Genomic DNA, 14,150 nt, shown 5'->3' with positions numbered 1-14,150 from the left:
CCTATTGAACTGCCAACACACGACTGGGCCTCCATCGTCCTCACATACCAATTTCAGTCTTGACCAAATTGATGAGGACCGTCGTGAGTAGGTAGTAATTTTTGTTTGTTTTTGTTTTTTGTTTTGTTTTTGTTTTTGTTTTTGTTTTTTGTGTTTGTGTTTGTTTTGTTTTTGTGCATGTTTGTTTTTGCTCATAACTATTTTATGGTTTTTAGTTTCAGTTTTGAGGTTGCAGACTCTTGGTTTAATTATGATCTATATAATTCTTATGGAGATGGAGGCAGTGGCGGTGTGACAACCCGTCCCTAATTTTTCATGTAATTTCCTTTTCGAGTGTGGGAAATGACGTTTATGCCTTTATTGACAAAGTGAAACCTGACGTGGACGTAGTTATTCGGCTTTTAATTTATTTTTCTATTATCGTAATTAAATAGTACTTGTTGTTACGAATGCGTGAGAGCGAGTTAGACCCGAATCGGATTTGTAACGAAAATGTTACGCTTAATTAAAGTGCGTTAACAACGGGTAGAATTGAACAGGTATGTGTTAATTATTTAGTGTTAGAACTATTATTTTTGATAAGGAGATAGATTTCATGTACCTTGAATTATAAAAAAAAAATCTTATCACTTTTCTCTTTTAAAAGTTGGTCCCAGTGACCATACCTCACCACCAATTATTTCACTTCCCACACTTTTTCACCCAATCAGAAATCTTTCTTCTTTTTTACCAATAAAAAATTGTCTTCTCTTTCTCTCTCTTCTTCTTCTTTCCCTCACGCCAGGTCTCCATTCTCTCTGCATCAACTAAGACCCATCATCAAATCTCACAGATTGAACCTCAAACCACCACAATCGTACTCTTCTCATCCTTAGCAGTCCATCTGTACAAACCGATCCTAAAATGGTTGAGTTTTGAGCTTCCAACTCGGAGCTGGTGGAATCTCTGACGATTTCCAGTTCTTGTTACAAGGTTTTGGGAGATTTGGAAGCACCTACTCAACTCCCCGTGGCCACTAACCTAAGTTAGAAGTCAATCTAACATGTAGAAGCACAGTTTTGGGACGTTGGAGTTAGGGCCGAGAGTTTCGAGACAATTTTAGTCCATTTCCGTCCACCTTTTGGACTTTTAAGAGGTATAAACTTGGTCTCCTCTTTTGAGCTTCATTTTCATTTAAAGTACATCGAAAATGGTTCAGAATTGAGAAAGTTATGAAGTTTAAAAAAATTTCCAGAAATCCAATAACTTTTTCCATAATCCGGCGAACCAGACGGTGGCAGCGAATGGTTGTCGTGCACAGGTCCGTGACGTCATGTAGAATGTTTTTGTATATTTAAACACTTCGTTTGAGCAAACTATGGGGGAATTTTCCTAGCCTTTTAGTATATGTCCTAATTAATTAATTACTATAGTTGTTTCACATATAGGAGAGAATTACCTCGAGGAGGTACGTGGACAAGCAAGGCTAGGAGGTTACGATTCGACTATGTATCAGTGAGTGGGCAATTGTTTTTATATATTATATATAAAGTTTTATAATTTCAACAAATGGTTTTGGATTGATTTTAGGGAACTTTAACGAAAAGCTCCCAGTACTGTTTACTTTAACGAAAAACCACATTTTTACACTAAAAAATCAATCATGGTACTATTCACTTTACCATTTATTTTGTCCTTATCGTTAAAACTCAAAGTTTTCAAACTCTTTTCATTAGTTTTCCTTTGATTTTATGTCTATCATGCCATGTTTTATTTAATTTTAAAAATGCCATTATATTGTTGAGATTTATATATTGTCATGGCATGTTCATATACATTATACCTACTCATCATGCATGCTTGCACCAGTGTGTTAGGAAAAACTTAGAGTACTCAACTCTAACACAAGTGTTGGAGAGATAATACAAGTAAACAAATTACTTGTATTACACAAACAAAATATTACAACACTCTCAAAGGACACTCTTAGAAGCAATGACACTCACTTACTTTCTAGAGACACACTCTAGATCACTCACACTACTACAAGACTATTCTTGCTTCTCACTCTTACTTGATTGCTTGCTTGCTTGATTACAAGCTTGCTTGGTTGGTTACATAGCACCACACCCATATTTATAGGGCATGTTTGCCGACTTTGGACAGTGCTAGATCATTCTAGCTGCTAATCATGCATGCCACCGGCATATGGCTAATAGTCATATAATATTACAACTTGCTAGAATTATCTAGCTTATTATGCATGCCCACCGACTTTAACATGCAAATTTGAACTAGAATGGTCTAGTTCATTTGCAGCTGGACAAAGTCTTCTAGAAGCTTCTACCTTCCAAGCTTGCTGCTTGTATTTGCTAGACTTTTCTAGAATCCAAACACCAATTGGGCTGGTGTTGATCTTCACAGTGTAGAACTCGCCTAGGGCCAGGGCCAGGGCCAGGCCAGGCTTCACGTATATGCTCACATAGCACCACACGCTCACCTTGGATCCATTGTAGGTGCCAATCTTCGTCTGCGTCTGCATTCCTCCTAGGCTGTGCAACTGGTTTGGTCTGTACAAGATCAGTAGAGTAGGCGGTAAGGGTAGTTACACCTCACCACCATGAACGACAAGGAGATGGCGGTAATGATCGAATTGTTTGGCCTTGGATAAAATGGGGACTTTACAGTGAAAAACGGCTACCATAGAGCTCACCTCATTCGGGTCCCTAGTGAGGAATTTCATCCTCATTCCTCTCACCAGATTGATACGAAGGTTTGGCACTTGATTTGGAATGCAAAAGTGGTCTCGAAGATATCTAATTTTCTGTGGAGGGCAACATCTACTTATTTACCAACCAGGTCGACGCTTGCTCATTGACACCTCACTACCAACCATATTTCCTATTTGTAAATCACAAGAAGAAACAATTGAACACATGCTACTGCTCTGCTCGTGGACATTGCCGGTATGGTTTGGGTCTCAAATTGGTTATCGCCCTTGTGCTCAAAGAATTTCTTCGTTTGACAAATGGCTTCTTGACATGATTAATACTGCTCATCCTGATGCTCGTGACCACCGTGCCATTATTATTGGTATTACCTGTTGGGAAATATGGAAAGAACACTGCAATGCTTTTTTTTCATGCTAGGAATCCTGACCCTGTCCTGGTGAACTAGAGGTGCTTTGTTTCGATACAAGAAAGAAATGGTGAATTACAAGTGTAGGATGGCGCCTTCTCAAATGGTCAATACAAACAGAAGTCGAGTTACATTTTGGAATCATTTATCTCATCCAATGATTAAGGTGAATGTTGATGGGGCGTGGAAGGCAACCTCTAGGGAGTCGGGTGTTGGTGTGATATTGAGAGACTATTGGGGGTCTTCGCTTGGAGGTGAATTTTTTCACTTATCTCGTGCATCAACTGAGGAGGTGGAGGAGAAAGATGTCTTGGAGGGAGTTAAGTTGGCAAAAAGACATAACCTCGTTGATGTTATGATTGAGAGTGAGTGTAAGTTGGCAAAAAGACATAACCTCGTTGATGGTCTTCCATGTCCCCCTCTCATGTAATTTCCAGGTCAGGATGGAATAGCTCTCCTTTCCTGATTGTGGATTTTTTAGGAAGCTTTTTTGGCTTGATAATTGGGTTATTACCTCCTGGAACTCTATTAGTTCATGCCTTGTAATAGCTCAGGTTATCATCTCCTATTAAGGAGTCTGCTTGTCCTCGGTTTATCTTGCCTTTGGCATCTACACCAACACCTACTCAGTGTATCGCGATGTCAAGAAGCGACACAAAGCTATATTCAGCATGGTTACCCAAAGTAAGGATGAAAGTTTTAGGGCTTGAAGCGATTCTATGCGAAATTAGCTGAAGCAGAGAAGCCTGACGACAAGCTTGCCATCATTGATTTCAAAAGTCGAACAAGAAGTAGTATGACCATGCCACCTGGCAGAATGCTTTGATGTAGGAAATGACATCATTGATTAGGATGACAAAAATATGAGGAAGGCTCATGATCTAGACCCCAACAAGAAGCTTGAGTAGAAAAAAGAAGACTACAACACTCCGCCTCCCCATCTCTGTCAAACAACATGAGAGGACTAAAAGACAAACCAACTCCGCCTAGACCAAGAAGTACACAGACTTGAACACTACCATCAACAACACCCTTCACATCACCAAGGACAAGCTCTTCCTTAAGCTGCCAAAACCACTCCCTGAGCATCTGCCCAAGAAAAAGCCAAACAAATACTGTTTATTCCATTAGTGCACCATACAACTCGTGGGAAGCCGGTTGGCGCTGATGTTGAGGTACAGCTATAGAGAGGGTCACGAGGGGAATCCAACTGGTTAGATGCACCGGCTATACAACTCGGGGGGAAATCAAATGGTCAAATGTTGGTTGCAGCAATGCGGGCGGAAGTCGACTGATGTTGATGTTAGGGCGTAGCCACGGAATGAATCGCGATGCTGGTCAGGCCGATTAAACTTTTTTTTTCTTTTTTCTTTTTTCTTTTTTGAGAATTATGTTGTTCTTCCTAATTCAGTCAAAAGCCATTACATCTCTAGCATTTCTACCAACAGAAGTGTCATTGGATTAAATTAAGGTATTGTGAGCATTTTCTAAATTTTCTTAGTGTCTTTGGCAGGTAGAGCGCGACGTCATCTTCAAAGAAAGCTGTGAGCTGCATCGAGGTTCCAAAGTACATGCAGGGAGAAAATCTTATCTGAAGTAGGGAAATTTGATCTGAAGCTGCCGAGGCTAGATAAAAAAACTTTCAAGGCTTACCTGAAACACAATGATGCTGCTTTCCCCCTGGACTTTGTCATGATGCTTGTAAAGGACTATATATCTCATCCTTTTTTAGAACTCTTTAGACTTCAAGCTTCCAATTGCTGGGTTAATCAAGAATGTGTTCTGCGCAATAAGGTGTGCGCATGCTCAACGATCATTTCTGACCATCGGCCTGCATTCTTCTTTTGGACTGGCAAAGTAGGCAGGCTTGAGCATCGGCATGCTGTTTGCAAGGTGCGTGGGCATGGTGATTGGCGTGTTAAAAGGAGCACGAAACTTAAAGAATGATGTCGAGTTATTAAGAGTGATGACATCGTAAGTCCAAGTATGAAAAGTGGTGCACATGTCTCTAAGTGCTTCGGAAGATCTTCGTAGATGTGGATGGTTGTGGAGTCATGTGTGCCATGAAGTCTGATGGCCCGCCTACAACCTGTGTAAGCAAGAAGGTGTTCTGATGTGGCCATCCCAAAGATCAGTAGGAACGTAGGAAGGTAATGAGTTGTCACGTCTGCAATTTCGTGTTGAGCCTGCACTTGTTAATCTTCATGCTCTACTTCCTAAGTTATCCACCTTGTGTTGGCATAATGATGCTAATTGATGATCATCTTTCCTTTACTTCGCAGATACGTCACTTGTTAGAAGAATTAAGCTACCAAGTTAAATCTTTGATTGGTTCTCAATTTAGCTTTGTTAAGTGTAAGGCTAAAGAAGAGTCGAGAAGCAATCTCGATGGTGTCCCGACAGTCAAGGAGGACAGTGATGCACAAGCAACTGAATTTTCAAGTCAGCAAGTTGCGGTCCTTATGGTAGGCTAGGTTTTAGTGGGTGAGAAGGACTTGGTTGACAACAGAGAGGTCTATATTTGCGTCTGCAAAGCATTCCATACCTTGGGGAAGGTCTTAGGAAGCAGTTGTCAGTGCTAGCATGGAAAAGAGCAAGAAGAAGGTGAGGCCGCTTCTGCAGGGAGGGAAGAATCTGCCTTGGCTACTGTTCTTACTTCAGTAGCCCACTGCCCCATTGAGGTGGAAAGTTTGACAAAATATGTAGTCTTCCTCGTCCACTGCCCCAACATCTGATCAAATGAAGGCATTTAAAGGAAATATGCCAGCATTGTTGGTTGCGCTTGGTGCAGTCCGTAGTGTGGTAACTGATGAGCTTGATGACGATTGCAATGAGGAGATGTATACTAAGGAATACTACTTCAGAATCTAAGACCTTGAGAAAATTCAAAGTCTGCTCAAAGGTATGTAAGCTGAACTTGGTCTACCAACTGTATCAATTGACAGTTCATCATGAATATTTTTACTTGAACTCACACCGCTGATTTGTTTCATACAATTGAATGCATAAATGATCTCTTAGACGAATGAAATTTTTGTTTGGATGATTTTGAAATAAAAATTACGAAACTAAACGCTTCTAATTATAAAACTTTAGGGTAAAATGCGTTATTCGCAGGAGATGACATATGTGCATTCTTCCTCCGTAGGATATGAAAAACTTATCCATAATAAAAGAACGTTCAATAACAAAAATGACTCCACAAATACAACCGAAACCAAACATATAAAGACTTCCATAATTAAACAACCTAATATCAGCAAATAATAGCTGCAACGATTAACTTATCAAACATGTACAGGTAGGTAACAATTTTAGTTTAAAGATATGGTAGAAAATTGAGTAAAGGATGAACCACACAAACCATCTTTATTAACATTAATACATATAGGTGCTCGATTGCTCATATTTAGTTGGTTAAGAACATTCACCTTTATACCTAACGTGGTTTTCCCTCCGCAATATCGCATGTATCAACAAAGAAAATATCAATACATAGCTAAAGTGTCCGAACAAGTTATTTACTCAAATCTTCAAACTCTCTATGTAGGATTTTTCTTCTTTGGAGGAGAGAAACTTGATATATTCATCTAAGCTACTTGCCTTGTATCTTTTGGGATGCTGCTCATCAATGAGCTCCATGGCAGGCTCCATTATCTCTTCCATGGGTAGGCTAAGAAAGCTACCTATAGAAATCCTATTCCTTTCAGGGTTTGGAACCACCCTGTGGAAAACACTCTTGTACAACCCGTTGCTGAGTATTTCGAGATGATTCCCTACTAGAACCTTAAGGGTAGCGTCGGTTGCCGGAACAGACTTCCAAGCATTGTTGTCTGCGAAATCCATAATCTCAAGCCCCGACGTACTTTCGAGAATGATGGTGATGATACTGTGGTCTGTATGTGACGATATTCCGAGTATACTGCTAGATGAGGAGCACCTAGGATATCGGCTGCCTACTATCATTTGCATTCCTTGCCCCAGGCTGCTCCTCAAGTAGGTTGGACCGAGGCCTAAGCTCTCGACTATGGCTCCAATTATATCGATGCTTAATCTCTTTACTTCCGCTGCATACCTTCCCAAACTTTCTCTAACAAAATAATATCAAGTTAATTCCTAACTGAAATGTGAAAACAATAATTTAATTTTGGACATAAGCATAATACCAACTAAACAACGATATCATTGTGTTCAAAACACACATTAATAAATGGGAAAAACAAAACAATTACGAAGGGACTTGGTCCTTGATTATTTTAACTTCTTAGCACTATAATTTCACTTTGTTAGGTAGAAATATTGAGTTCAAATCTATGAATCGAGATCCTCTCTAGATATCGTAGTCTCGAGCCAACAGATTGAGTAATCCTCTGGACCCTCATTTCAAATCTTATGGCCCAGTAGTAATTGCCACTGGCCCACCTCACAAAAATCAAGGGTCTGGATTACGCAATTTGTTGGTTTTAGATTGTGAGATCAGGAAAGGATCTGAATTCAAGATCTATGATGACTTTCGTGAAATAAAAAATTAAAAAGAATTATGGGGACCCGATTACAAACAAATTGTGACTATGAAGGCAAAAATTGTAAATGAATTCGTGAAAATATAAAAAAAGAAATAGTACAAAAGAATCCAAATTAACATTGCCCCCATTATTTGGTGATCACACTCATTAGAACTTTGAAGAAAGATTTTAATTACCTGAAATCTGTGGGATTATGAGGCCATAAATCAATCCAATTTTCAATAGGGTTGGCATAAAGTTTGATAAAGTCCCTCGAATTAGTCACAAATCTTACTGGCTTGCTTATATCATCAGACGAGAATAGCTTCTTCTGATCCATTGGCAAATCAAAGAAGTTTGACAACGAGCCAAGAGCATTTTCAGTGACTGTTTTGCTTATTCCATGATTGATAACCTAGAAAGTACAACGCTAAATATACTATCTGGGGTAACAATTTAAGAACAACCGGGAAATCAACATGCAATTTTTGTTTTGGTTACCTGAAAAAACCCCATTTCTTGGCAAGCACGGTGAATACTTTTGACCAATACCGACCTTGTGTGAGAGTCCTGGTGCAGCTGGCTAACATCAATAGTGGTCACTTGCGAGGGATGCAAAATTGGCACCAAAATCTTCATCTTTTCCTCCATAAGGTGCAGTTTAGCTAGCTGATGAGAGAGATCTACAGAGTTTGGAAGACTGAAACAAGTAAAGATTAAACCCAGAAAATATATTATATACTTTTCTGTGGACATTGACTACTACATAAACTACTGTATACAGCACCAAGGGCACATCGGAATGTATATAGAATTCAAAGAATCATATGCATCTACTTGGATTACGATTGATTAATTTTCCTTTCTAACCTCTATGTCCAAAGGTCGTGCTCTTCCAGTCTTGTCGTCTACATATGATTAACTACTTTATAAGGAACGAGCATAACTTCATATATCCATGTGATACTTACCAGAATCAGAACCCTTTGCATTCGAAAATTGACAAAATATGTTGCATTGTATAATCCACAATGAATAGTTCCATACGGAAAGACTGGGCTTTTTATGATAAAGTATTACATATATCATATTGTGTAAGTTTTAAAGATGCAAGTTAGGGATAATATCAGTGACTATGGGTCACAAAAGTAGCTATATTCACACCAATCATTATGGTGAGAAGCAAGGTAAGACAGTAAACTCAGTAATTCGGCCAAGGTAAGGCAGAAATTAACTTGATTTGGGATAGAACCGGACATAGTTACAATAAAGAAGTAGAAAATTACTCAACCTATTAAGATATGTGAGAGAGAATTGCAAATCCCTACTCGGAAATAGTCGTTTACAAATCTCTCATACATGTGTTCCAAAGTTAATGAAGAACCTTTGGTACTTGATAACTTGATCTCAATCTCTTGGTACTTGAAAATCTTTTATCTATAATTTTATTTTATTTTATTTTTTGTTTTTGTTTTTTTCTGTGGTGGGTTCAGACGTTCACCTTAGACCAACTCCAATGGTGGGCTAAAAGCCAAATTACTCCCCGAAATTTCCCCCCAAACCCACTCCAACCCAAGGGGAAATTTTGGGCTAAATGCTAAATGCTAAACCAACGCCAAATTCCCCCCAAAATTTAGCCCAGAAATCGGAGTGGACTCCACTCAATATTTATCGGAATTTAAATTTTTTCAAATTAAAATGTTCATAAAATTAATTTACGATAGTCTGCATATTTTTTAATTTTTTTATTTTTTAATTTAATTTAACAAAAAAAATAGCCTAAGTTCATTCTTTAATAATCCCAAGCTAAAATTTTAGATTAGAACGGTTGGAGCAGAAAAATTGTTTTTGGGCTAAAAGCTAAATTTTCCGGGCTAAAATATTTGATTTTTAGCCCAACCATTGGAGATGGTCTTAGTGGTGGCATTTCACCTTTCACCCTAATTCGTACGTTCTTTTTAGTGGTGGATTCCTCTCCACTAATCGAGTTTTTTCCAATTCTGAAAGGAATGTGATTCGTTGTCCTCATCAGTAATCTAAATTTTGAGATTCGTTGCAGGTAGACATTATATGTATTAATCTCTTCCTCAAATTTCAATCATCACTGATCCTTTTCTCCCTAGCTACTAACTGTTTAACTTACCAACCCTATCATTTGTATAAAAAATAAAAATAAAAAATAAAAAATAAAAAAAATGCCCCTTACCACCAAAGTTCAATGATCAAGAACTTTTAATTCAAACTTTACCAGAAATCGAGGCTTTTCTGCTGAGAAAAAGAAGCAAATGCAAAAAAAATATTTGAACTTTCATAACCTGTTCGCCATCGATGACGTCAACTGAAGTGTCCATATTCAGTGAATGTTGCTATATGTCATCGATATTTGGTATTTTCTCGATACAATCTATATTAGCAATTCAGCCCGCCTGTGAGTTTTGAGACCGTGTTTAACGTGCGGAATATATTAAAATCTATTTACATTTATATCCAAATCTATTTACATCCTTATGTTCAATAAGGTAAAAAATACGTGTTTGTAGAATGGATTTTGAGTTATATACTGAGCTCTATTGAGTCCTCTTGCCATCCAAGGATGTGAGTTCATTGGTGAAACCACATGGATCATTACCACAAATAAGTGCTAAAGAAAATAGCCTTATAATCAAGTAGTAAGTGGTTTAAGTCTATTCTAATATATAAATGTGAAAATGGATAGATTGATAGACATAAAAAAAGCAAGTTATGAAGATTGAGAAAGTAGAGAGGAACTGAAATTGACCTCAGCAATAGTAGTACTGCAGTCTGTAGAGGGTGCCCAGTTCTTGGTCTCTCCAACTTCAAACCTTGTCCCACATCAGAAACAATGAGATCATTGTCAATAGAAAGTACAATACGAAAGTTGGACACAAACTACTCAAACTCGAGCAGCTATGACCAAATGATGATAATTGTATGAAAAAGAAAAAAAAAACAACAAACAACACTCCACATACAATTTGAATTGAAAATTGTATTCAAAATTCCGCTCCTTATTTGAATCAAAAGAATGCAGAAATCTGTCATTGCGCATGTACACCTTGAAGATCTTTTAGAAATCTGATTAATCTTAATCAGATTTCAAACCAAAAAAGGGCAGGCACTACCATTGAATCAAGCTCCAGACAGTGCACCAATGGCAGCAAGCAAACCCACCACCATGTCCCCCGGGCCCCAACAAGCTAAGAACTGAGACGCATAAGAAACTTCTCTCAAATAATTAAAAAAACCTTTGAGCAAATTTCTCAGCTCTGGCCGGAGCGGGAACCGAAGCGTCGGACTCAGCTCGTTTGCTGCTGAAAACCAATCAAACCCATTGGGCAAGACAACCAAAAATGAAATCAAACTGCAAAGCAAAACTAAAAAAATTTAGAAATCAGTCCTTAATACGTACCAGTTAACAAAACGGCGAAAAAGACGAAATCGATACGGTTCGCACCCAAAAACAGAGAAGAACAGCCAACAAGTATTCCAAAAATCAAAGATCGTGTCTGCCCGGAGATAATTTTGTGAAACCAAGAGGAAGAAATTGATAGAAAACAGGGGGGCACAACGATGAAGGCGGAGGAAAACCCAGAAGAGGAAACCAGAAAATGGAGAGCCAAAAGGTAAGTCAAACAGATGAATCGAAGGAGAGAAAGAAAGGATGGAGGACGCGTGGGCTGGATGGGTAGAATCAGGAACACTATGTCAATATACGTTGTTAATGTTGACAAGCCCAGCCCAGACGAGCTCCACAACCAAAAGGGCCTCTGAAATATCTTTCTTTCCCGGGTTTATCTGATCCAAATGTTAGAAATCCAATTTCATGGTAACCACTGCTTTTTCCATGGCTATTTGGCAGACCAACACCTCCTCTCTCTCTCTCTCTCTCTCTCTCTCTCTCTCTCTCTCCCTCCCTCAAAACTCTGCAATGTTAATTGAATAATAAAACACAAGTGAAAACAACCATGGCTACGTTATCTTTGTCCCTAGTGTTTCACAACCCACTTGTTTCACCATACCATTCGAAAATTGGATCACTTTCTGGCACCCAATCCAATTGGTTTCAATCTCCAATCAGAACCAGAACCAGAACGAAACCCAATTCTCGCTCAATCATCAAAGCTCAATCCGGTGCTCGCAGTGAAAACATTGTCATCGTCGGCGCCGGAATTGCCGGTCTTGCCACTGCACTCTCTCTTCACAGGTTACTTCCAAATATCAGCAACATTAAATCTTTGACCATGCAGTTTTAAAAGTGTGTCATACAATACAAGATACACACACACGCACATATACATGTATGTATTAATATTCTCCTTTTGGATGAATAGGCTTGGAGTTGGGTCGCTGGTGCTTGAACAAGCAGAGTCACTTCGAACTGGAGGAACATCACTCACCCTTTTCAAAAATGGGTGGCGAGTTTTGGATGCAATTGGAGTTGGAAACCATCTCAGGACTCAGTTTCTTGAAATTCAAGGGTATGTTAATCAGTCTTATGTTTCTTCATGCTGATTCTACAAATTACTAGTATATATGTCCACATTTAATTCATCGTCTGCGTTTCCTCATTCTTCACACAACCACTCCCAGCTCTGTTTCCAGTTACACCAGAGGGAACCGAACTATGAACCTTTCCTAACCCTAACGAAGGCTTTCGCGCCTTGCTGTTAAGTAAGGTGGAAGCTAGCTACTTGCTTGTTAAAGGTGAAACAATTGCCCCACCCGTTTTATGTTAAACAATCTGTAAATCCTCAAAGAGGCTTGTTGTACGCCCTGACCTTGGAAGGGGTAGCCTCCCCTCACCCTAAACTTTTTGTTACAAAAAAATAAAAATAAAAAAACCCTACCCAATTTCCTCTGATCTGGTTCATGGAATCAGCTGTGCAGGATGGTGGTAAAGACCGACAATGGAAGAGAGCTACGGTCTTTCAAGTTCAAAGAGGAAGATGAAAGGTAATGAAGTTAACTCATGTTATTCTTCCACATTCTCTCTTTTCTTAGAGAACATGGCAAATCAATCTTTCATTCTTTCTCACTTGAAATGGATGAAACAGCCAAGAGGTGCGTGCTGTAGAGAGGAGAATACTGCTGGAGACTCTTGCCAATGAACTACCTCCGGGTGCAGTTCGTTTCTCTTCAAAGCTGGCAAAGATTGAAAAAACTGAAAATGGAGAAACTTTGTTGCAATTGGTGGATGGTACCCAGCTATATGCAAAGGTTAACCTCAGTCCACTCTGAATTTCCCTTAACACTGTCAGTTTGACAATGCTTTTAGAACGACTAAAAGTTCTTCCAGATACGATAACCACTTTTGACAATGTTTCATACGTGTTTTCCGGGATATAAATCGCTTTTCGTTTAGCAGATTGATGAAGGGTGAAACTGAGATCACCAAATGTTTCTAATTTTTCAATATGTTCTGATGAACTCCAACAGATAGTAATTGGATGTGATGGAATTCGATCTCCTATAGCTACGTGGATGGGGTTTCCCGAGCCTAAATATGTAGGGCATTGTGCTTTTCGTGGTCTTGCAAGTTACCCCGACGGGCAGCCATTTGAACCAAAGTTGAATCAAATCTATGGAAAGGGACAGCGTGCCGGTTTTCTTCCTATTTCTCCTACGAAAGTCTACTGGTTCGTCTGCTACAACAGAGCATCTCTAGGTAATTTCTAATCTGGCCAACAATGCAGATCGATGATTGGAATCTACAAATATTCCCATGGTTGATTTTTCAATGTGGTACATTTTATTGCAGGTCCGAAGATTACTGACGGGCCATTTTTAAAGAAGCAAGTTACCGAACTAGTCAAAGACTGGCCTTCGGACCTATTGAACAGCATAGATAATACCCCGGATGACACAATCATTGGAACACCACTCGTAGACCGGTGGCTATGGCCCGGCATCAGCCCTCCGGCTTCAGCAGGAAGAGTTGTGCTGGTAGGAGATGCATGGCATCCAATGACTCCGAATCTTGGGCAAGGTGCTTGTTGTGCTTTGGAAGATGCAGTAATTCTGGCAAGAAAGCTTGCGGGTGCCATCGAGTCAGGACCAGCGTCCGTAGAAGATGCTCTCAGCTCGTATGGAAGCGAGAGATGGCCACGCATCTTTCCGCTGACTGTACGTGCAAATCTCGTAGGGTCACTCCTACAGTGGGAGGACCCTGTTGTGTGTTTTTTTCGGAACAATGTCATCTTTCCCAAGCTTGTTAGGTTAGGACCATTGTTGGAGCACACAAATTTCGACTGTGAGCCTCTACAAACTTCAGTTGTGTAACATTGGCGGCAGTGTCATCATCCCCAGAACTAATTAGGTTAAAAACATTGTTGGAAGTTCAAAGTCTATTAAAGACAAGGGATGAGAAATATGCTTTGAAATGATCTTAAAGTACTAATTGTACATGACACTATACTGTTTATGAACGAGGTCTATGTTAAAGCGAACGAGGTCTATGTTATCTTACATTCATATAAATTTCTAAGAGCTCCTCGAGTAAAAGGGCGG

General features: G+C 39.3%; 2 protein-coding genes and 1 long non-coding RNA gene across 13 annotated transcripts; 2 read left to right on the top strand and 1 right to left on the bottom strand.

Annotated features, from left to right (window-relative positions):
• Positions 1-2,476: 2,476 nt before the first annotated feature.
• LOC148696419 (uncharacterized) lies at positions 2,477-6,091 on the top strand. The gene is made up of 3 exons (XR_015963678.1): positions 2,477-4,454; positions 4,631-5,267; positions 5,400-6,091. It is a non-coding gene; the product is annotated as an uncharacterized LOC148696419 (long non-coding RNA).
• A 369-nt stretch (positions 6,092-6,460) lies between these two features.
• On the bottom strand, positions 6,461-11,312 carry LOC137710322 (2-oxoglutarate-dependent dioxygenase 21, chloroplastic). 11 transcript variants are annotated; one of them, XM_088695917.1, is made up of 6 exons: positions 11,053-11,312; positions 10,616-10,954; positions 10,402-10,465; positions 8,124-8,322; positions 7,820-8,037; positions 6,461-7,207 (listed from the first exon to the last, which is right to left on the bottom strand). In XM_088695917.1, the coding sequence occupies exons 2-6, from the start codon at positions 10,683-10,685 to the stop codon at positions 6,643-6,645; spliced, it is 1,116 nt and encodes a 371-aa protein (XP_088552043.1). In that variant the 5' UTR covers positions 10,686-10,954; positions 11,053-11,312; the 3' UTR covers positions 6,461-6,642. The 11 variants fall into 11 exon arrangements, with proteins under 11 accessions (XP_088552043.1, XP_088552045.1, XP_088552044.1 ...); XM_088695919.1 differs by having other exon boundaries at positions 10,616-10,847; positions 11,053-11,254; XM_088695918.1 differs by having other exon boundaries at positions 10,616-11,004; positions 11,098-11,236.
• A 296-nt stretch (positions 11,313-11,608) lies between these two features.
• On the top strand, positions 11,609-14,089 carry CTF2A (FAD/NAD(P)-binding oxidoreductase family protein). The gene is made up of 6 exons (XM_068449256.2): positions 11,609-11,847; positions 11,975-12,121; positions 12,531-12,596; positions 12,698-12,860; positions 13,080-13,308; positions 13,402-14,089. The coding sequence occupies exons 1-6, from the start codon at positions 11,609-11,611 to the stop codon at positions 13,920-13,922; spliced, it is 1,365 nt and encodes a 454-aa protein (XP_068305357.2). The 3' UTR covers positions 13,923-14,089.
• The last annotated feature ends 61 nt before the right edge of the window (positions 14,090-14,150 follow it).

The sequence above is a fragment of the Pyrus communis genome, chromosome 6 (assembly GCF_041283825.1).
Source record: "Pyrus communis isolate YQ-2024b chromosome 6, ASM4128382v1, whole genome shotgun sequence".
NCBI lineage: Eukaryota > Viridiplantae > Streptophyta > Magnoliopsida > Rosales > Rosaceae > Pyrus > Pyrus communis.
The sequence above is the reverse complement of the archived record's forward strand: the minus strand, read 5'-3'. Positions and strand labels throughout refer to the sequence as shown.

Bases quoted from the DNA above. Each gene is read 5' to 3' on its own strand.
- LOC137710322 (XM_088695917.1), bottom strand. From the start codon at position 10,685: ATGACAGATTTCTGCATTCTTTTGATTCAAATAAGGAGCGGAATTTTG. The intron at 10,466-10,615 runs GTATGTGGAGTG...ATGTGGGACAAG, and splicing joins TACAATTTTCAATTCAAATT to GTTTGAAGTTGGAGAGACCA. The intron at 8,038-8,123 runs GTAACCAAAACA...TGTACTTTCTAG, and splicing joins AAGAAATGGGGTTTTTTCAG to GTTATCAATCATGGAATAAG.
- CTF2A (XM_068449256.2), top strand. From the start codon at position 11,609: ATGGCTACGTTATCTTTGTCCCTAGTGTTTCACAACCCACTTGTTTCA. The intron at 12,122-12,530 runs GTATGTTAATCA...TCAGCTGTGCAG, and splicing joins CAGTTTCTTGAAATTCAAGG to GATGGTGGTAAAGACCGACA. The intron at 12,597-12,697 runs GTAATGAAGTTA...TGGATGAAACAG, and splicing joins TTCAAAGAGGAAGATGAAAG to CCAAGAGGTGCGTGCTGTAG.